The 23,106-nt window shown below is 39.0% G+C and overlaps 1 protein-coding gene across 1 annotated transcript in view; it reads left to right on the top strand.

The window, feature by feature from the left end:
- Positions 1-23,106, top strand: part of RGS7BP (regulator of G protein signaling 7 binding protein) — an 88,783-nt gene that overhangs the window by 44,053 nt on the left and 21,624 nt on the right. Inside the window, exon 3 of the mRNA XM_006197513.4 lies at positions 15,582-15,712. Within this exon, the coding sequence (XP_006197575.1) occupies positions 15,582-15,712 (131 nt within the window). The remainder of the gene's footprint in view (positions 1-15,581; positions 15,713-23,106) is intronic.

The raw sequence follows: 23,106 nt of genomic DNA, 5'->3' as shown, positions 1-23,106 counted from the left end.
TAATTTCCTGATGGTTCCCATTTACCACTCACACTTTTTAATCAATCCCTATGTAAATAAATGCTTCCCACACCATCCATTTTTTTCCTCTTGTGATTCTAACACAAACCAAAACACTCAAATGCTACATGTTCAATGAAAAGGTAGTCCAGGGAAAATGTCCCTCAGGCACAAGAAGATAACTAGGATGCTTACTTCACTCGGCCTCCTAAGAAATTATAACCATGTTTGACACTGCTATTGTAGTCCAAAAATCAATACTTCTCAGAAATCTACAGATAAAGTCCTGCTTAAAATGAGATCACAAGCTTAAATTGTAAAACATGAAGAACCCAGCAAAGATGAGAATGAACATGCAAAATTAGCAGGAGAATTTTGTCTCCAAGAACTTTAGCTAATAGCATGACTTGATAATGACTTAGAGTAATCACATCTTAAACTACTAAAGACACAAAAGAATTAAAAACATGGGACAAAAGACAGTATGTAAAATGACCAAGCATACCTAGAAGAGAACTCAAATTCCAGAAATGAAAAAATATGATCATTAAAATGAAAACCTAATGGATAGATAATACACAGCTATAAAGAGTTAACTGGAAGATGGGTCCAAGGAAAATGTCCAGAATGCAACAGAGAAAACTACAGAGAATATAAGAAGAGACGCTAAGAAGCCATGAAGAGTAGAAGGAGACAGTCCAGCATACTTCTAATGAGAGTTTCAGAAAGGGGAAAGAGAATGGAATGATATCACAGGATGCCAAAGGAAAAGGAAGACCTTAAGAGCAACCAGAGAAAAAAGACATTACCTACAGAGGAACTACAATTAAACTGAAAGATTTCTCCACAACAAAAATCGAGGCCAGATGCCAATGGAGTGAAATGTGCAGCAGATAATAAGCACTCTGCAAATGAACAAGAGAACTTGCTCCCCCTCTCAGTGGATTGTTTCCTTATGAACTTAATGAGCTTCATATTTCACACAAACATTTTTGTCTGTTTTACTCAATGCAGTTCAGTGTTTGCATCAGTATTTGTATCTTTCTTTTGTTTCAATACTAGTTTAGTTTTTATATGGTTGAACCTGTTCATCTTAACTACAGCTGTTTCAACCCTCAAACAAGAAACTGTAAGTTAAAATGCAGAAATATTTTAATGCTTATTAAAAAATACAATGGAAAAAAATTGTACTGAAGTTCTAAGGGATACAAATTACGGGGAAAAAAAGAATATATGAAAGTAGGAAGAACTGCCAGGAAAACAAAAAGAAATATATTGCCTGGGATTTATAGCAAAGACTTCAGCCAAAAATGAACAAAAGATATGAGCACACAGTTGGAATAAGCAAACGTGAAGGAAAATATTCAACTCTGCTAATAGCTAAAAAACCACACGGTAAAACAGTATATAGGATTTTACACACTGTAAATGAGCAAAAAGTCAAAAAATGGTTACATCCAGTTTGGGCAATTCTGTGGTGAAACTGGTATACTTACATGCTGCTAGAGGCATAGAAATTGAAATCTATGCAATTAAAATTAAAAATTCAGGGGGAGGATGCAGCTCAAGTGGTAGAGAGCATGCCTAGCATGCACAAGGTCCTGGGTTCAATCCCCAGTATCTCCTCTAAAAATAAATAAATAAATGACCCTAATTATCTTCTCCCCCCAAAATAAATAAATATATGAAATTAAAAATTCAGTTTCCCAGCCTATTTCAAGTGCTCAATAGCCACGTGAAGCTCGTGGCTGCAATACTGCTCAGCACGGAAGACTATTTTCATCATCACAGGAAGTTCTACTGAACGATGCTACTCTGGAGGACAGACATGGGAGTAGAACTGATGCGTGGTTGAATGTGCACAACTTCCCTTGTACCTGATGCTTCAAATCGTTCTCCAGTGATTGCGCTAAGTGACTCTCCCATTGGTACATTGCTCCAGCTCCTCTTAAGCACTTGGTATTTCCAGACTTTTATTTTCCTAATCTAGTGGGTATGAAATGATATCTCTTGTTGACTTAAATGAGCATTTTCCTGATGACTAATGAGGTTGAGTATTTTTAAAGGATTTATTATCTTTTCATATTTCTTCCATGAGCTTCCTGTTTGGGGTTTTTTTTTTTTTCCCTGCATTACCGTGTAAGTATTTAAAATAAGAAAATGTTAAAATAATTAATTAATTAATTAAAATAAGAAAATGTTTATGATAGTGTGATAAGTTAAAAAAAAAAAAGAACACAGTATCTGCCTACAATTATTTTAACTGTGTAAAAGCGAATATCCAAATAGTGAAAATTTGTCACAAGAGTTCACTTAGATACATTAAGACATGGGATTTGGGGGATAATTTGCTTTTCATCTAAAAATGATTTTAATGTTGTTGTCATGCTATTTTCTCATTTTCAAAGAACAAACAAATATAATATTGCTTGATGCTTGGGAAAATTGCCCTACAACATCTTACTCTTGGTTATCTAAGTCTTCTTCTTGGCTCCATGTAGACTGAGTGATTATTTTTCTTTCTTCTTGCCATTATTTTTGACAGTGTTCCTTTCTTGTAGAACACTGCATGCTTGACCTAAAAAAATCTGTGTGTGTGTGTGTGTGTGTGTGTGTGTGTGTAAGCAAGGATAGAATGGTGAAAGAAGATAAACATTTCAAGATTTGTATCTTTAATTAGAAGACATGTTTAAATTGCAACGGAAATTGCCTTTCATAATTCATAGTAGCAGGAAATGAATGTGTGTAGATCACTTGGAAAATTCACACATTCATGTTTGGAAATGTAGCTTAAGCACACACTAGTCGAAGTAATCAACTTGGGAGAGGAATGGCATTCTTTAAAAAGTGGAGCTGCACTGTTTATGAAAACAGAAACAAGACAGAGAGAAATGGGAGTGTAACAATTAAACAGAAATGAACTCCTGGCCACCCAAATCCCTGGGAAAGAATGGACTGTATTTCATGTTTCACTGTAGCTTTAGAAGCCAGTGTGTGTAACCTTCCACCAGTGGAATGCAACGAAATCCCCACTCATATCCAAACAGATATGTCCTCATTGGGCCTCTCCTTCTGTCTTAGTGTCAGCCAGGCTTCTATTATTCTCTCATTGTCTCCCTGAATCAATGTTTCTAGTTTCCCTGTTAGACTCCACTGAAGGATGCTTCCCACCTGGTACATGTGCTCTTTGCAGCAGGTCCAGAAAGCAAAACCAGGATTTCTGCTCTTCACAGAGACAGACAGGAGCTGTCTTTCTACCTTTGCACTGAGACTGCAGGCTCCAGTCCAGGCTACAGCCTCAGATCCTTCAAGTGGTTCTCATCAGCTGTAGGCATATTGAGTATCTGTGATGGATTTTGGGAATATTGGTAGTGTGAGCCGATATGTGCCTTTGTGCATTTCCTGTCTCTCCCTGTCATTGCTTCTAAATGAGCACCCATGTAAGTGATTTGTTCAGAGCAGGAGGCAGAGTTTATCAACCTTTCCCTTGCCCTTGCTGGTAACATGAGACTTTGCAGCCATCTCACCATCTGGGGCTCTTCATTAACTCATATGCTAATTTGTAAAGTCGACGTTGCTGCATTTCCTTTGATTTGCAATAAGATGTCAGTTAGTATTGTGTGTTGGGACGTGAGTTCAGGGACAATCAATGAAAGAAAAATGAAGCAAAACTTTTTAAACAAGACGTTTTTAAAATTGGGATAAAACCTTGCCCAGTAAAACCTGGAGCGCAAACCAAATAGGATTTGCAGTGTGAATGTACACCCTCCAGGAAGCCTCTCAGAAGAATCTGCCAAGCAATGCTTGGCTCCTCAGGGGTGCCTGCCACGTGGGGTGCTGTATCACTGTAGTCCTGAGCCTCCCATGATCTTCCATCTGCTTAAGTTTGAGCTAAAGTGTGGGTTTGGATCTACTTACTAAGATTCCCTTAATGTGTATCGTGAATGTTATCTGAAAACATTTTTGTCTCTATGTGCCTGGAATGTACTTGGACGTTCACTGAAGCTACTCTTTTGCTTAATGGAATCAGCTCTGTGGCTGTGTGTTATGATTTGGGGGTACCCCCTAGGGTCGACTGCTTTAAATATCAGCCTTATCACTGGCCACCATCATTATTGCTTCTTTCCTTTGGATGCTGTATACCTTCCCTAAGGGATCTGACTGTATTAGGCTAACCCGTTGCTTCTCAAAGTATATTTCCTTTATCAGCCGGGAACCTACTAGGAATCAAATGATCAGGCCTCAGCCCAGACTCTAGGGACAAAGCCCCACATTCTGTGGTTTAAAAAGCCTTTCAAGTGATGCTAATGCACATTAAAGTTTGAGAACCTCTGATCTAAGCCTGTGGGCTTCAAAGTGTGAACAAGACGACCTGAAAGAGAATATTATAACTTTATATTTTACAGTCTCCTTTTCTGATTTTTTACATTTTTAAAATGCCCACTATGTTAATATCATTATCTATGTATGATTAATTGACAAATACATATATAGTTGGAGAGCATGCTTAATCTTTTTATTTATAGGGATGCATGAAATACAAAGTGTGACGACTGCTTGTCTAAGTATAACATTTTTAAATGCTTCTGGTCTAAATCAACTGAGCCATTAGCTACCAACGATGTCAGTATACTTGCATTTATATATTTATCTCACTGCTCACTTCTGAAACACTTAGCAAATAATTTACAGTGTTCATTTCTCCTTTTGTGCAGAGAACTCTCACATTCCCAGGAAAATGGTAAAAAGAGACCTCTGCACTGCAGGCTGGATCCTTTTACCTCTCCTTGAGCAAAAGAGAGAATAATGATGATCCATGAACAGCACCAATGGCACCTCCCCATCCCCTGCTCAGTGTATGCATTTCTGAAGGTGCAGAAAAGTGCACAAACAGCCAGAAAGAGAATCCCGTGCCCAGACTCTAACATGCCCTTTCCCCACTCTCATTGCCCTGCTCAGATGGTGGGATCCCTGCGGGGCCAGGGAGCACCCTGTCCTCATTGGCAGTTTTCCGCCCTCCCACACATATACCAGCTTGCACCAGCCTGGCGCGCCTCCTGTGTTCTACACGTTTGCTCCCTTTGTGTTATGCATTTCCCTGAGACGGGCAGAAAATATTATCGCACACTAGAAATGGGAAAATGAAGGAACTATGAGTAGGGTCGACTTAAACTACAATAATTTAGCGGCTCAACAAAGAAAAGGGAGAAAAAAGAAGATTTCATTCCTAGCACAGTATTTTGCATAGAGCATGCTCTCAATAACTATGCATGAGATGAGTGACAAACATACAAATATCGTTCGGTTCCTAGGCACTCAGCTCCAGTAATAAGACAAAGTAGTTCAAAGCGTAAATGCAGGTTTGAGTCTTATCACGGTGTTTACTACTTGCGTGAACTTGAGCAAGTTTCTGAACCTCTTCTATGCCTCATTTCCTTCAATCTCTAAAGTAAGGGTAAGGATAGGAACTACTTCATAGACTCACTGGGAGAATTAACTGAGATGTAAGTGCTTGGCATGGCAGCTGACACCCAGCAAACATCCAGTAAATATTCTATGATACTGCACTTTGCTAATGCTGAATCAAACGCCAAGAAATAATAAAGCGTCTTCTTACCTTGAGTCCTTAGATAGTGTAGCCCACAACCATGTTTTTTTTCCTTCCTAGCTAAAGGCTAATGATCTTACATAATTTATACTAGTTGAAAATCAGAAGTAATGTCTCTATTGGAGAGACTGACCTAAACATTTGTTCATCACTATCTCCTCCTGCCCATATGTCTGTCTGCTTGGAAGAGCTATTTCTGGTCTCCAGCTAACTGTTGGCAGGGGTGCAGGGTCCTTTTACTCTGCTTCACCTAATGGTACATTATACTTCATCATTAAGAAAGAAAAAAGAATTACGTGTAGAGCTCCAAGTCAGAGCCATTTAGTTGAAAATCTGATGGCAGTAAAATGAAACCACATCGAAAAAACAGTAAAAGACAGCAAGTTGTCCATCAGTGTTCAGAAAAAGTAATGTGGCTTAGAGGAGACTTTACAATATGTCATTTTCAAATAAAAACACCATAGGATAATAACGGGAGTTTCCATAAACTCTTAAAAAAGGACTCTGGAAAAAGTAATGCTTTCCTTTTTTTTTTTCCTCCAGATTCACTCTTTTTAAATAGCAGGAAATCAATAAATATTACTTGAATTAACTATTAAGTAGGAGGAAAAAGCCCATAAGTTGTAAAGATGTCTGGGTCTCATGTGCAGAATTGCCTCCCTGAACACTTCCCCCACTCATTTGTGCTTGTTATGACCATATAATTCCCATATATTATTTCACTTAAATCTTTTCATTAAAGCTGTGAACGAAGTATTATTTTCCTAATTCAGTTTTTGAGGCACTGAGAGGTTAAGGAGGTTTCCCAAGGTCACACAGTTAAAAATAATGAAATCAAGGGCTAAACCCCGAACTGTTGGACGCAGGACCACTTATGCTTCATATGGAGGTGGGAAAGTGGTCTTTATGCTAATATTTCTTCCTTCCTTGAAAGGACGTGAGCCACTGCAGCAAAGCAGACCCTCCTCCTCCAGTAGTCATATTACTGTTGCTTCCTTCCCTGACTTGGCCACTCTGACGTTCCCAGCCTTGCTCCTTTGAGAACACTACATGTAGCACGTGGACTCATATACGGTCTGCCTTGAGTGTTCAGTCTGATTCATTTCAGCAAACATGGACTGAGAGTCTCCATGATCCAGGCATTCTGCTAGGTGCTCGGGAAACAGAAATAATGAATAAAACTTCTTGCTCTTGGGGATATTAATCCAGAAGGAAATAAATCAAAATGTTAATAAAGGCTACCTCTGGGGGGAAGGGTATAACTCAGTGGTAGACTGCCATGCTTAGCATGCATGAGGTCCTGGGTTCAATCCCCAGTACCTCCATTGAAATAAATACCTAATTACCGCCCCATCCAAAAAAAAAAAAAAAACTGATTAAATTTTTTAAGTTTAAAAAATTAAAAATTAAAAAATTAAAAAAATGACTATCTCTGTTATTCGTATAAGTCATCTTTTCCTTTTTTTACTTATCTGTGTAAAATGTCTGTTAATATGTATTACTATTATAAAACAGTTTAAAGGAAAAAAGAAGGCTGCAAGAAAAGAAATTCTTAAGAAATTGATCTCTAATTGTGAAATGGAGCTGGTTGCTCAACTTTTTAAATTTTAGAAGGTAATTAGGTTTTAATTTATTTATCTTTGATGGAGGTGCTTGCATTGAACACAGGACCTTGTGCATGCTAGGCACACCCTCTGCTGCTGAGCTATACCCTCCCTCCCCCATAAAATGGAGCTGGTGATGGCAGGACCAGCACTGTAATCCCAGACTTCCATTTCTTCATAGCATCTAGGTGCTCCTTTTAAAGCTGCCCTGGGAAACGGTTTAACCGAGACCCTACTAGATACCAGACAATCTGTTAAGAGGTGGAGCTTATAGAGGTAAATAAAATCAACTTTCTAGCCTCAAGTAATTTATAGTCCAGGGAAAAAACTCATGGTAGAATGCGGCATTTTCTATGTGTATAGATACTGATCTCTTCTGTTTGCATAAAGCTTTTGCTTTTTTGTAGAAAATAGCTGTTACATCTGTCTCAGAAATGCACATTTCCATATTGGCATGAAATGTCATCTTTTGAGAGTTATGCAAAAAATACAAATGATCATTGCACACCAATAGGAAGACAGAACAACATCACAGAATCCTATTAGGCAGAGTATTTAAAGAACCTCCAGTGTTGGGTAGGAGTCTGAAGTTGGAAAAGTAGACTGCAGAATGCTAAAAAAGTTCTAACTCTTCTCAAAATCTTTGATGTAAATTGAACAATGAGCCAGAGAGCTAAACTGGCAGCTCTGAAGCTCCTGCGCCTGGAAGAAGCTCTATGTTTTTGCCACTGTTATTTATATGATAAACACATGCCATCTTTCTACCCTATTCCTAAACCCTCCCCAAACAGCCTTCCTGGTTCCATCTTTTTGTGAGCCTGAAAAAAATAATTTCAGGCCATGCTTTGGACTTTTGTCACCCCTTGGACCATCACTCTCGATCAACAGTCTCTCACATGTAAGGGGAAGGCACAAACACAATGAATTTGACAATGAGTTAGTCTATGGCTAGACATATTAGTATATATAACTACTCTGAAATGTCATCATTAGATATTAAAGTATTGATCAATGTTTTGTGCTGTGACAATTTAATGATATGAGGAAATTCCTTTTTTTTAAGTCAAAAATTCTCTTTTGGATTAATTGAATGAATTAAATTCAGTCAGCCCAATTATCTCAGGTTGTTTTAAAGTCATGTCATTGATTTGGCAATACTGATGAGGCCTAGAGCTTTAGCCAAAGAGAGATACAACATCGTCTCACTGAATGACATAACTAAGAATGCTGGGCTTAATGTGATTTAGAAAAACCAACAGTTTAATATGTTGAGCCCTAAAATTTTGGTGGATAAAAGCAGGAATTAACTGCTTGCTGCAATTAATAACCCAGACTTTGAATATAATGAAAATTAATGAGTTGAATTCTTTCCAGTATAACACATGATAAATGAATGATTGATCTTTGAAGATCATTGCTGTCAGGTGAAAACTGAGCCTTAGAGGTTGAAAATCTTGCTTTTTGAGGCAAAATATATTTTCCAGTTAAAATGTGGAAGCACATATATGTTTCTTTCATTTAAACATCAATGTGTACATGCTGTATATACAATAAGCTGATCCCAGCTATAGTCAATGGGGCTGGGCTGCGTGGTAGCCATGTGACCCACCATGCTTGACTGTCATCTCAGCAGAGATGCAAGAATCCAAGACTCTGACTCCATCAGCCACGGGCTGCTAACTGTCAGAATCACCAGACCTGGTAAAGCAGGACCTACACTGCCATTTGCAAACCCCATATGACTCCCAGCCAGAGACCATAAAGAGAAAAACATTGAGGAAATTAGAGGGGAAAAGGGAAAGGCCAAAAGGCTCTCAAGCCAAAAGGGATAGAAGGGTGGGGGAAGAGGCCAAGACAAAATAAGATATGTTATTTTGGAGAGTGAAGAAATATTGCTTTGCAAATGCTAGTTTTGTCTTGATCGATAAGAATGAGTTTCAAGTATCAAGGAAGAAAGTTATGATGTGCAGGTCACTAACGCCATCAACCTCTAACCCGCTGGGAACTGCCCAGAAAGGCCCTTGAGAATCGCCACAAAGGTCACGACCTATTCCCAGCTCTCCCCAGGAATGCCTTAACCAGTAACACTGAAGATAAATAAAAGATGATTTACAATTCCGTAGTAATATTTTTAGTCTTATTTCATTATAAGTATCATAATGTCAGGAAATAGAAGGCTATTGATTTTTTTAAGTGTTTAAATGTGTTTCAATATAGTTTTTACTCGTTAAATGGGAAAAAAATGACTTGGTAATGCTACCCAGTATTTATCAACTCTCCCAACTGGGTCATGGGGACACGTCGAAGGTTCGGCCAGAGGGCAAGTGAAAACCAACAGGGAGATGAAGACCAGAATATGGCCCTAAATCATGAAAGGGGCTGCCCCTCTGAGGCCCATTACTTTGCATAAGGGACCCAAAGTCGCCACCAAAAGACTACCCCATTGCACTACATGTTTCATTTTGCCCTTTATAAAAGTCAAGATTCATTTCTGACTGAACCCGAATAGCTCCAGGGCAGAGTTCAATCCCGATGCGTGTTCAGGGACGACCAAGTCACTAAGCCGTGTGTTCCCATGAGCGATGTGCTGTGCAGTGAGGGGAATCACTGCAGTTACTTCTTCAAAGACTCCGGGGGTGGGGGACAAACTTGCTACAACATGCTGTGACGAAAATGCAGGAGGCTACTACCTAAAACACAAGTTTTATAAAAATTTGCTAGCGAAAGGTTATGAGAAAAACGGAGACAATGAGGAAAGTCAACTATTATATATACGGACACCCTGAAAAATGTCTTGTTTCTGTCCTGATTAACTGGGTTCCTCTTTCTCTTGCAGGGCTTAGTTTAGTATAAAAGATTATAGTGGTTCTGTGCTATGAACTTGGATAGACCCTATAATGACATTTAAGAATTTGAAACCTAGACTAATCACTGGGTCACACACACTCACACACACACACACACACACACACACACACACGCTCTCTGCCCTCTGACTGTGCACTGATCGTGTAAACTCACAGAGCTGCCTTGAGAAGTCTCCTTCATGAAACCACATGAAGGCTGGGCTCTGAAGCCGTCACTGAATTTGGCACAAAAATGAGGGCATGCTTGTAAGTGGAACTCCTCCGACAGGAAACTCCAGAGGTATTTAAAGAGAAACCCTGGAGCTCAGGATCCTTGCGTAAGTCAAGTAATCCCTTTCCTCCCTAGCAATTTGCTCTGAAAAATCAAGCAAAGGGTATCATTCCCTTTGGCTTCATGGGTCTTTCCTCATCATTTGACTTAATCAGCAACAACAGAATTGATTCTGCAAAGAGAGTCTTGGAGAGATTTGCTGCAACAGGAGCTCTGGTTTCCATCTCCGCCAGCTGACACACCTCAAGTGTTTATCTGTCATCGCTGAAGTCTGTGAAATGCCAAGTGGTTGTCAATGGGGTCACACCTTTCTTTCTCAGCCTAATGGCATGTTTATTTAACCAAAGTCGCCTTCAGCTCCATACTTGGGAGCTGTAAACAAATAATGTTACAGAATAGCAGAGAATTTTTAATACTAAGACTATATACAAGCATAAGGCTAAGTAAACACTTTTACGTGCTTAGATGGATTGCAGTCAACTTCTAACAATCCTTCGCAGTTTTTACTTGTTTTCCTGGACATGATCTCATTGGATCCTTGCGACAACCTTGGGATACTTCAGTTGTGAATAGTTTTATGCATGTTTCACAGTGGAGGAAACTGAGTCTCAGATAAGTTATAGTGGTTTGTTTTGTTTTTTTTTTTTTGGACCACTCACAAATCTAAGCAGCAAAGTCTATATTTAGAAGAAAGTTTTCTGACTCCGGAACCCATTTTCCTTTCATTATGTCTGGCTGCCTTCAACTAAATATATAAACCATTACATTAAGGACAGACATTGAAAATAACTAACATTTTGCTGGGTTTTAAGAAGCTATTAGCAGCTGCACGGAATGCCAAAATCTGGCAACCTTGGCAAAAGAGCAGACAGATGCAGAGCAAAGGCACGTCATAGCGAAAACCCCCAGTGTGCTGACTCCTGAACTCGACCTTATTTGTCATAAAGCTTCCAGTCGTTCTGTTCAATGTTTGCCATGTAACTTCTCGGGGAATTGTAAATCCTGGTACTTCAGGTAAATGCCTGCCACCTAGAGTCTACAGCTAAGTTACATTTTCTTTACCACATATCTACCCGTATGTTTGCCCCTCTATCAAACCAGCAATCCAAATTATTTTCCTGAAGTTGCAGACATCAGCAAACTTTATACCTAAACTGTTCAGCATGCCAATCATTAAGTGCGGTTCAGTATTTGCTTATGGGTTTCTTTTTAAGTGAAATTTGCATCTAATCAAATGCACAAATCGAGTGTACCATTCAATTAAGTTTTGTCAAATGTGCACACCCATGTAACTCAAACTTCTATCCAGATATGGAATATTACCCTCACCCTAGAAAGTCTCCTCTCCCCATGCCCCTCCCCTCCAAAGTTCTAGTATTTATCATCATGGATGAGTTTTACCCGCCCTAGAACTTCGTATAAATGGAGTCACACAGTATAAGGGTTTTCTCACCACAGATTGTGTGTTTAAGAGGCTTTCGTGTTGTTTTGTGTATCTGGAGCTTACCCCTTTTAATTATCAAGTATTATTCCATTATAGGAATGTTCTAGTTTCTTTTTTTTAACTGAAGTATAGGTGACTTGCAGTATTCTAGTTTCTTTATTCACTTTCCTCTTGACAGATACCCAGGCTATTTCCAGTTTTTAGTTATTCTAAATAAGACTACTATGAATACTCTTAAAAAGACCTTTTTGTGAATAGGTTTTTATTTCTCTTGGGTAAATACCTAGAAATAGAATTTTCAGGTCTTAGAGAGGTATATGTTTTGTTTTAAAAGGAACATCCAGAACTTTCTTCAAAGGAGTATTACCATTTTAACTCCCACTAACAGTGTATGAGAGCTTCTGTTTTTCACATCATTAGCAACATTTGACATTGTCAGTCTATTTAATTTTAGCCATTCTGGTGGGTGTTCATCATATTACTTTTGAATTACAAAATAAGAGTATCCACAATAGAGAGCATTTCCAGTACTAAAGGGCAACTTAGGTAACGTCTGTGTTCATGTCCCCCTTACTACACCAGGTCAGGTCTCTGAAGTCGTATGATTAAGACACTGAATCCTGATTCTCATCTTTAAGGTGCTGATGGAAAGATTCATAATCTGGCAGTGATTTTACATGTTTTGGGACTCAATTTGAGCTCTAAATCACTGAAATATTATTGAAGTTAATCTTTAGGATATATTTTCTATTAATACTTAGGCTTTTAAATTAATCAAAATGATCAGGTGAGCTTGACTTATGCTCAGTGGAAAAATAAATAATCACACCTAGTCACAACTTACAAAATTTCTTTCACTGAATTAAATGAGCGTCACCTCAGGGTTAACTCTCACAGACCTAAATCTGATTAATAAGAGTGAATCGCCTTAGACTAAGCGTCAGTAACGTGTGGTGAAGTTACCTCCAAGCTAAGTTGCTTCAGTTCCTGGAGGAAGACTACAGCCCTAATTTTGTTTTCACGTAAAATCCTCCTCAGGTTTTACCATTTATCCCCAGGAAGTTTCCAGCTTCTACATCGCTGTTTTCTTGACTTTTTCTCCTTTCTCCAGGCTCTAACTCTTGCTCCCTTGTCGTGAAAATAACCTAGATGCCCATAATGCTTCTCAAAAATATATTTCAGTCCACTGCTCATGACATTAGACGTATTATAACCCATTTGACAATTTGTCTTTTAATAAGCTTTTGGTAATTTGTAGCAGTAATACAGCTTAGAGTGCTAAAGTGGGGGAAATGAACTGTACAAGCCCTGAGGCTAGTGTAACCCAGTCAAGGCATTTGAAACACTAACATAAAAGGTATCGTAACTTCTCCACTGCTCTTTAACTAGCCCCTTTCTTTCTCTACACTTCAATTTCCTAAGATATTAAAGGATAATCTACGAGCATATGTATGAATTTTCTCACCAGAAAATTTATGACAACTTTAGCATCAATTAATTTTTGTTAGACTGATTGTATTTCTGGTGGCCCCTGTTCAGTTTCTTTCCCTAACAGTTAGGAAGAGCAAAATGGTTCCAAGTTTCTAGAATCTCCATTGGTTCCAGAGGCATTAGGAAGACAGCACCCAAGGAAATGGTATGAATTAGGCATTTTAATCTCTGTTCTGACTTGCCTTTTGTCAGAAGCACTTAATACACTGCTTTATCTCTCACTGTACAACTGTAAAAAAATGTATATATTGGCTTTTAAGATATGTTACTACAGTAATCATTTGTTTAAATTACATAAAATGTCATCTATATATGAAGTTTGCATATTTTTGGAACCAAGCCACTAGGCACATATTTTGTACTTCTGAAAATAAGAAGACTGCATGGCTTGGAATGATCCTGCACTGGCTAATTGTCCCATTCATCAGCTGTACACTACACACCACAGACTCATTATAGCTTTTTTTTTTTCATCTGCATATGAGCCACCAGGGCCAATGTTATGCGTAGGTGAAAGCAAGCAGCTATGACTGGGATGATGAAGCAGCACGGGAAAGACCAGTCTGCCTTAAAATATTTTCCCACTAGCCTGCCTTTGCGATAAGACGTTATCTTCAGATTTTTCTATTAAAATCAATGTATTAGCAGATAGTATACCAGGAACACTTTTTATTAGATGAACCACTGATGCCCACGATTCCTTCAGAGTTTAGCAGAGCCATGAGAGGAAGGGAGGAGACAGGCAGAGGCGTTTTGAAAGGCTGAAGATGATATGAAATAATGAGACGCTGTGTGTGTGTGTGTGTGTGTGTGTGTGTGTGTGTGTGGCGCAGGGTTGGTGGGGAGGACTCTAGGGCGCAGGAGGACAGCTTGAGGGTGGAAGGCACCTGTAGGAAGAAGCTCTGAAAGAAAATCTGGGACCTTCGCCAAAGATACACTTGCTTCCAATGTTGGCCTAGGGCTGGACTCATGAGACACAAATGAGAAAGTAACATAGTCTCTCATTTTTCAGACAAAGCCGAATTTTGCATGTGAAGCTCTTGTGAGGCACTTTGTTCTGACACAGGAAAGACGTGGAATAACTTTGAAGGCATCATACTCAGGCAAAGAATTTAGCATTGTCTTGTGTTATATAAGCCATGTTGTTAGATAAACTCTGGTTCATCTACGAAGTAAGTATTGAAAATGAAAACTGATTATCATGGTACAGTGTGGTGTAAAGGCAAACTCTTTTGAAGGTGATTCCAGAACTTACATAAAAATGAAGGCACCATTTTTTTTCCCAATAATTGCCCCGAACATTTTTGCCACTGACCACTTTACAAAGGACTCAAGTCCAAAGGCTGTGTTGTTTAGTCATATTTCATTGCATTTTAAGTGAATGGAGATGGAAGTAAAGATACTACATCAGGACATTTGACAGAGTTCACTTTTAGACTTCTTCCATGTCTAATCTCTCTCTCAGTTTTTCCCTTTTATTTAGTTTGCTTTATTCAATACACACTATTTTAGTTGCACAGAAAGAGTTCTATCAGTAACTAATTTCTCCCCTCTTAAAAAGTAAAAGTGATTATTCCATGTTTTATCATATTTGTACATCTTATCATAGTTAATAAAGAAAGGCTCAAGGACTTTAAAATAAATTTTAGAGCATAAATTTAGTCTTTACTTAGCTTTAGATAAGTTAAGCAGAATTATTAGAATTTTATTACTTTTCTTTTTTCATAGATTTTTCATTTTTCATTAAAAACATTTAGCCTTTCATAAATTAACCATAGCAAACAATAAAGGAAAGTCCTTTAGACTGAGACAAAAGACCTTGATAAAAATAATTTGTTATCTGGGCTCTCTAACCATATTATGCTAGGCCTTTAATATTAAAGAGCTATCTTATAAATGGTAATTGAATAGTTCTTCATTAGTTTCTCTAAAAATAAGGGTTTTTAATCTCTTTTTGCAGGCAAGGATAGTCTTATGGTTTAAATATATTTTGGAAATTTGTTCCAAGTTAAATTGAAATGTTTGATATTTTCAATTACTTAAAACATTTATAATCTTAAGCTCCCAGCAGAAATCTGCTGCTGAAGGGGAAAAATATTAAGAGCTGTTAGACAGAAAGACACTTATGTAAGAACTGTGACATTGATCATTGCTTTGAAAGCAAGAAATCCTCTATTTTAGACCCAAGGCTTTAAGGAATCTTCAGTGAGCATTTTCCCCTCTCAGAGCTGAGACAAATGGCTGATAAGTGAAATCTTGAGACTGTTCACAGCTTTTCTTTTTCATTCTGTTGCAGCCCGGAAGATGGTGAGATCCATCCAGAAATCTGTCGGCTCTACATTCAGCTGCAATGCTGCTTGGAAATGTATACAACGGAGATGCTAAAATCCATATGTCTGCTGGGGTCTCTTCAATTTCATCGAAAAGGTATCTACATTTAATATCTTGCCATAAACACTGAGAAAAACAAAAGCTCATCTTTTGCAAAGGCCTATGTGTACCATATGTCTACTGACACACAATTAGAATGGATATAAATGTCCAGGAAATGTGTGATATAAATGAATAAAAGAAGTCTATCTCAGGACTTTCAAAGTGCTTAAGAACACTGATCCTCTTGAACAGAATCTGTGGTAGAAACAGTTCTCAAATGTACCATTTTACCCCTTGTGAACATGACTTTGGTTAGAATCAGCATGAGCAACAAAAATACATAATGATCTTACTAGGGTAGTAAATAATCCCCAAGATTGCTACTATTTCCCTAAATATATTTGGTTGCAAGAAGACAAATATTGTAAGACATGTATTGTGTCCCAAAGATATAAAAACAGGGGGAACTCAACAAACAATAGGGAGGCATATGAGTAATAAAAAAAACCCTTTCCTTGGCTTAAACTATAAAGGGATTATATTGCCTCAAATGACCGAAACCTCCAGAGGTGGCAGTGGCTTCTGCATGGTTTGATCAGACTTCTGACTCCCTTCAGGAGTGATGCTCTGCCTTCTCCTGAGTGTCAACTTTACCCTCAAACTGCCTTTCCCTACATTAGCAAACTGATTCCGACAGTTTCTGCCATCACATATGCATGTACAGAGAGAATTTCTCCCATAAGAGACTAGCAAATGTCTTGAGCCTCATTCTGACTGGAACAGGTCAGACCATGGGTCTACGCTTGAACCAATCACTATAGCCAGAGGTATGGAATTATACTGATTGGTTTAGGCCCATTTGTGGAGCTAGAAGAGGAGTCAACTCCACCCAACCAGTGGCTATTACATGATGGGAGAGGGTGGAATGGAATGGATGCTGAGGAGGAAGCCAAAAGTTTCTGTCACTGGGATTCAATCTGTATTTTCTTTATTAGTTCATCAAAGAACTTATTTTGGGGGGAACTTGTGAATGCAAACATTTTGTGCTTGAGCTCAAGAAATAGGGGGATGCACAGAGGTAATCTTTGTCTATGATTTAAATTCAGAGATAGAAAGGGTCAGTAAACTCTGTAATATTCAGGAAAAATCTTGTAAAAAAGGTTGTGAAGATAGGGTTCAGGTAAGGAAGGAAAAAGAAAGGCCTTTCAGGTGAAGAAGCAACTAACGTAGAGATTTGAAATCAAATGAGCGTGCAGTTGAGGAGGAATTAAGTGACATGATAAAGTACCTGTAAAATTCAAAGCTTGTGTACACACATATGTATGCACCAGACAAAACTAAAACTAAGATTATGCAACATCGCTCCAAGAGAGAACATTTTCTCCATAGAGAAAGATTACTTCTTTTTCCTTTTTCCTTCTGAAGCCTGAACTTCCACAGTTTCCATCTTTACTTCATGTTTGGAGAGATTATCCCCTTGACACTCCGGATGCCTGAACACTAAATTGAATACTCAGACACTGATGACACCCAAACAACTGTCATAGCCTGATGTCTTTACTTGTCCTCTCCGTTCTCATGCACGGCCCCCCGCCCACACACGTGCATTCACACGTGAACACGCATAGAGAGTAGAATTTTCATTCTTTTTAATCATGGTTGAATCAACTGGGTATGCATCATTTTCCCCTAGTTCTGCACTGGCTACACTTGCAGTATTTCATGCCCATGTTGCCCCTGGAATCTCCCTTGATGATTGTCCTCAACACCCAGTGACCTCCACCCCTCCTCTCTCTCTAATCCCTCGGTTTTTCACCTGGTCTCCTGCCACCCACTCCTACTTTTTGTCTTTTCACAAATGACATTTGAAAGGAAGATTCTTCTCTGCTAGCTCTCTGTTTAAAAGTAAAAGGGATTCCCTCATCCAGCTTTTCTCCTTATTGTATTTGGTCTTGACCACACAAACAAAAAGCACATCAACTCTTAACTGTGATCAGCTCATTTGGTCTGCGCAGCCTCGTGTCTTCATTGTCAGTCTCTGATCTGTGTCCTCACCTGCCTATTCTTTTAAAAATAATAAACACCTTTTCCTCACTCAGCACCTAACCCTGTCTGTACAATTCTGAAAAGAATATACCTGGCAATATCTTTGATTTCTCCCCTTTGTGGGATTAAGTCTCCTTGTATTTCTATTTTACTCTAAAATCATTACTACTTAAAGTGTAAATCCTTAGACAATCTGCTTCAAAATTATCCAGGATACTGAGTAAACATGCAGACTCATGGATCCTGCCGAGGACCAAATGAATCAGAATCTGAGGGCACTCCTGGTGATTCTGAAACACAGTGAGGATGGAGAACTATTGTGCTACCCTTTGAAACAAAAGGAAATCATTCCATCATAGGAATAAAAATGGAAATTTCCAAGCCCTTACCTGGCTATCCTTTATGCACCTAAGTACATGCTTTCAACTTTGTTGTATGCTTTCTTGTTTATCACCACTAGAAAGAAGTCTGTCTACCAAGATTTAAGATGCTGAGTAATCCTCTCTTTATCCAAACAGTGGTATCTCTGGTGTGGCCTTGGGCTAGGGAAGACCTCACTAAGTCCCTTCAAGAAATCAAATACAGTTGGCCCTTCCAGATTCAACCAACCACAGATCATGTACTCTGCTTACAATCTATGGTGGTTTGAATCCATGGATGCGGAACCACAGATACAGAGAGCCGACTAAGACTTGAGCATCTCAGATTTTGGTGTCTGTGGCAGATCCTGGAACCAACCTTTTAGAGACCCTGAGGGACAACTGTATACATGTCCTCAGAGTCTTAGGGAAATAGTGATTTCCATTCTAGTCTGTAACACTCGAAATCTCTTTCTGCTTCAAATCTCTTTCCAGTGTGTTTATTTTAATGCTATGATAAAAACTGGTCTTTTGATAACTTTTAGGTTGGCTAATTGCTCCTTCCTCAGTGTGAGGGTTACACATTGGCCATTTCTCTCTTCTTTACTCATTCTGTTTCATTGAGGGGAAAAGAAGGAATTGCAATTGAGTCATTAAGTTTGGCACTAATATGAGAGTCCATTTTTCATTGCGATTGGATCCTGAAACCAGGTTGTTTCGCAGTTATCTGTACTTTTAATTTATTTCTATTTCAAATTAGCCACCAGAAGTCCAGAAAGTACTGTATATCACATTTAGTTTTACTATTGTATTGAGTAATTATTCGTTTGCTTTTTGGAGAAAAATGGCACACAAGGTTACTTCAGGGGTGAAGAGTATGTTTTGTCTCTGGGAAAAAACAAGCCTCGAATAATTTTAAAGCTCCTGGAGTGAGCTTGAATTTAATAATGAAGATTATCCTGCTCTCTCAGTTAAGCAAATTTTAAATATCCTTAGTCCTTAACCATATCTTCAGTGAATCTTCATGCTTCTTCCATGCACCATGCTTCTGAATTGTTGTTGTCCCATAAGTCTGATTGGTACAGTCTACTTGGAAATCTTTTATACTTTATAAGGTCATGCTATTGCCAAAAAAATATGAAGACAAACAGTACTAAGATGATTTTCTTATTTCATGGCCAACAAAATTAAATTACAGTAATATGAGGGAAAAATCCACATTTAAGAAAGGCTATTGGATTATACTGTGTAGAATGTGATTCTGAAAAACTGTTTCATTTGTTTCAAGAAAATGACAGATGGGAATAATTTTAGGCATTTGGTAATTTCATATTCTAACGCTTTAAGTTGTACATTGGACCATTACTTGACAGAGTCTAATTTCTATGTTTATAGTGAAAAATAGTTGCTCTCACTTCTTCACAGTTAGTTTAGGTAGGAAATCGTTTCCCATAACTGAATCCATGTATCACACTGACCATTAGTGCCTGTTTCCTGACACTAGATGAAATAAGATTGCAGGTTTTGTTCACTCCATTGGCAGAAAGTGGAGCCAGGTTTCTAAGGTGGTTGAATGATCCTGCTATTTTGACCATGGCTTTCCCCTCTCCCACAGTCTCCCAGCAGTCAATCAGTTTTGACAATATTCCCGTTCTGAAAGGAGCAGAGATGACGGAACACTCCAGGGCAGCCCCTCTTCACGTGTGAACTTGCTCTTTCCAGCTTGATTCTCATCCCTCTGAGCCCTATCAAGGGTCTTCCCTGAATCTGCCCCACCATCTGCTATCATTTACAGCCAGATTGTCCCCAGGTCCTTTGAGGTATACCATCCTCCCTTGCTCCCCCCTAAGATAAGATGGGTTCTTCCCCTGCAATGTGCCACCAGGAGAGAGAGAGAGAGAGAGCAGTGGAAATGTAATCACAAAATGGAAAGAAGAGAGAAATGCTGAGTTGAAAAATCTTAATTCAAAATCTAGTGAGAGTTGAGAGCTCAAGATGCTCTAATAATAAATTAATGAACCACCATCCAGCAAAATACAGGATGAACTCAAGACAACAAAGAGAATGTGAGCAGTAAAGACTTCACTGTATTTAGCTTCCTATTAAGACATGTAAAGGAAATGACCCACACCAATAAAAGAAACAAGCAATATAAAGACAGAAATAGAATAGAGCCCCAAGTAAAGACCTTATTTGTCAACATAATGAGGCAATTAATACTAAAATAGAACAGGTTAGAAGAAATGAAGCAGAATAAATCTTAAAATAGACTATGAGTAGAAACATGCATTTGTTCTTTGAACAAATATTTATTGAGCAACTATTAAATATAAGGCACTGTCCTAGGTGCTGGGAGTCTGCAATGATCAGAGCTGACAAGATCCCTGTTCTTGTGGAGTATATTGTCTAGTGCCGAGAAATAGTGGGTGGGTGGGGGTGAATTCTAAAAATCCCAAACACTAGCAATTACAATGTCGATAGTTAAAATGGAATAGGTAATGTAACAGAAAGTGACCAAGACTGGGTGGCTACTTTAGAAGGGTTGGTCAAAGCTCTCTGAGGAGATAGAATGTAATCTAAGATTTGAATGACAAGAAGGAAACAACTTCATAAACACTGATATCTAATGCTAAGAACCCAAGACACAGAAAATGCTTGTACTATTTGTAGAATATAAACATAACCAACTTCTGGAAGCTGAGGGCAATCTAACACCACCTGTTACTGTGTCTCCATGTCTTCACATCCCAACCAGTGAGCCAGACACCATATCCATCACCTTTTGCCAAAGTAGTTGTCAGCTGAGGGTAATAGCAATGAGAATAGCTTCCACTTACTGTGTACTTTCTACTTGCGGGGTGCTTTATACATGTTATCTCTTTTTATTTTCAAGTATTATTTTCCCCATTTTACAGATGAAGAAACTGAGGCTCAAAGAGGTAACTGGTCCAAGGTCATATAGCACATTAATCCGACTGCAAAGTTGGTGATTATTCCACTACACCAGACCATTTCCCTCTGAGCTACACTGGAGGAAGTCAAGAGAACATATCAAATGGAAAAATAAAAGATGCTAGCATGATGGGCCAAATTTTATCTGCAGATTCAACATACTTAATGATTAGTGTGTATATTTCAAAACACCATGTTTCATGGCTAAAATTCATTGTGTATTTAATTTCTTACCAAAATAACACTAAGTTCAGAGAGTTATCTTTAAGACAGGAGGGAAACTTCACTCCATAGATCATTTAATGATTTATTTATTTAAACATTTTAAACATTTTTTTATTTTTTATTTTGGGGGATGGGGGAAGGTAATTAGATTTATTTATTTATTTGTTTCTTACTGGAGGTACTGAGGACTGAACCCAGGACCTTGTGTTTTACCCCTAAGCTATACCCTCCCCTCCCATTTAATTATTTATAAAATATTTTACTTTGGGTAAAGAAATTTAATTCTAACTAGGAAATAATTATACGCAGTAAAAATGCAGCATTCATGTGATCCAAAGAGAGCATTTTTTAGCCATGGTACCCATTCAGGGAAAGTTGAAATTAGTTAACTGCTAAGTAAATATCTCCTGTACATTGTTCTGCACTACCTTAGGGGCTGGAAATGGATCAGTAAAAGCCTCAGTGGGACCTCTCCTAAATGTGTTTGTGTTGTCTGCCCTCCTCCTGTGCTGCACGGGGCCCCTGTGCACCTGCTTCCTCACACAGCTAACGGAGCCCCCAGGGCGGCTGCTGCTCTGGTGCAGTGATAGGACCACAGTGTCACAAGGAGCACAGAGAAGGAGGCAGGGCAGTAGGGGGAGGGAGACAGCTCTGTTTCCCTTCTGAACTGGAAAATGTTTCTTTCCCAGTGTTTGGGTAAGAATGGAGCTCTGTTTATGGTATAAATATCATTTTCCACTACGTGTTTTAGGGCACTGTGAATATCTTCTTACTCTAACATATAAGGGCCTCTGAAACTATTTTTAAATATAGGTAAACAACTAACTGAATTAATATGACTTGTTTCTATTTAAATTAAATGCTTTTTGGAAACACGAGAGTAAAAGTGGACTGCTTAGCAAGCAGCCCACATTTCCTGTGTCCTTTCCACAGTGCATGGAGTTACAAGCTCCCACCAGTTACGAAAATGCGTGAGAGTGAGTGATTGTGTAGACGAACTTCCACGTGTCTCGTGTAAGCTGTGTCCCTTTTGCTGTTCACAGTCGGTCTGAAAGCTGTCCTGGGGGCCTTCCCTGCCCCTAGTATCACAGCAGACCATGTGTCAGGAGTACAGAGGACATAGGAAATGTGCCCCTGTCAGCAAGGAAATGACAGTTCAGTGCTATAATATTAGCTCCAAGAAGATTCGTTTGTTTTGTTTTGATTCCTAGGGATAGTGAAGTAAATGGAGAAAATTGACTCTGCTGGACACTGGAGGCCAAATTCAGGGCCCCCAAAGAGACACTGTCTGTGGCAACACCTCCCAGAGTCACTGTAGCCTCAAGACAGGCAGGAAAGCAAGAGGAGGGGGAAAGGGAAGGGGAGAGAGGAAAGTGCGAACAGAGAAGAAAGAGGGTGGGAGAGAGGAGATCGGGAGGAGGAAAGAGGTCTCCAGAGCGAAGTGTGAAAGGACGCCCCACTCTAAATAAAGGACCCCAGCCCAATCTTCTGGGCCAGTGCCTAGGACTTCTGAGGCGGGGGGAGCTCTGTGGGGCTTGAGGCTGCCCGGCAAGCAGATGTGTTTTCGTTCCTCTTCAACAACTGACCATTTCTCACGAATATAAGAATAACCAGCCTTCCAAACTGGTATGTGCTTCATGGGTGGTTTCCCTTAACTTTTCCTCAAACATGCCTATTATATTATCCACAAACAGGCTAAAAATACTTGGAAATCCCAAAGGAGCTGAAGGCAAAAAAGCTTTGCGAGGCCCTGAGGAAAGAGGCCAGATTTTTGATGTCCTGGTTCCCAACAGCGACGAGCCAGCGTGGTGTGATTTCAAGGTGCTCTAAAGGCTCTCCCCTACCCCCCAGTCCCCTCCCCGAGAA

The sequence above is a fragment of the Vicugna pacos genome, chromosome 3 (assembly GCF_048564905.1).
Source record: "Vicugna pacos chromosome 3, VicPac4, whole genome shotgun sequence".
In the NCBI taxonomy this organism is placed as follows: Eukaryota; Metazoa; Chordata; class Mammalia; order Artiodactyla; family Camelidae; genus Vicugna; species Vicugna pacos.
This window is presented reverse-complemented; position numbering and strand designations above follow the sequence as displayed.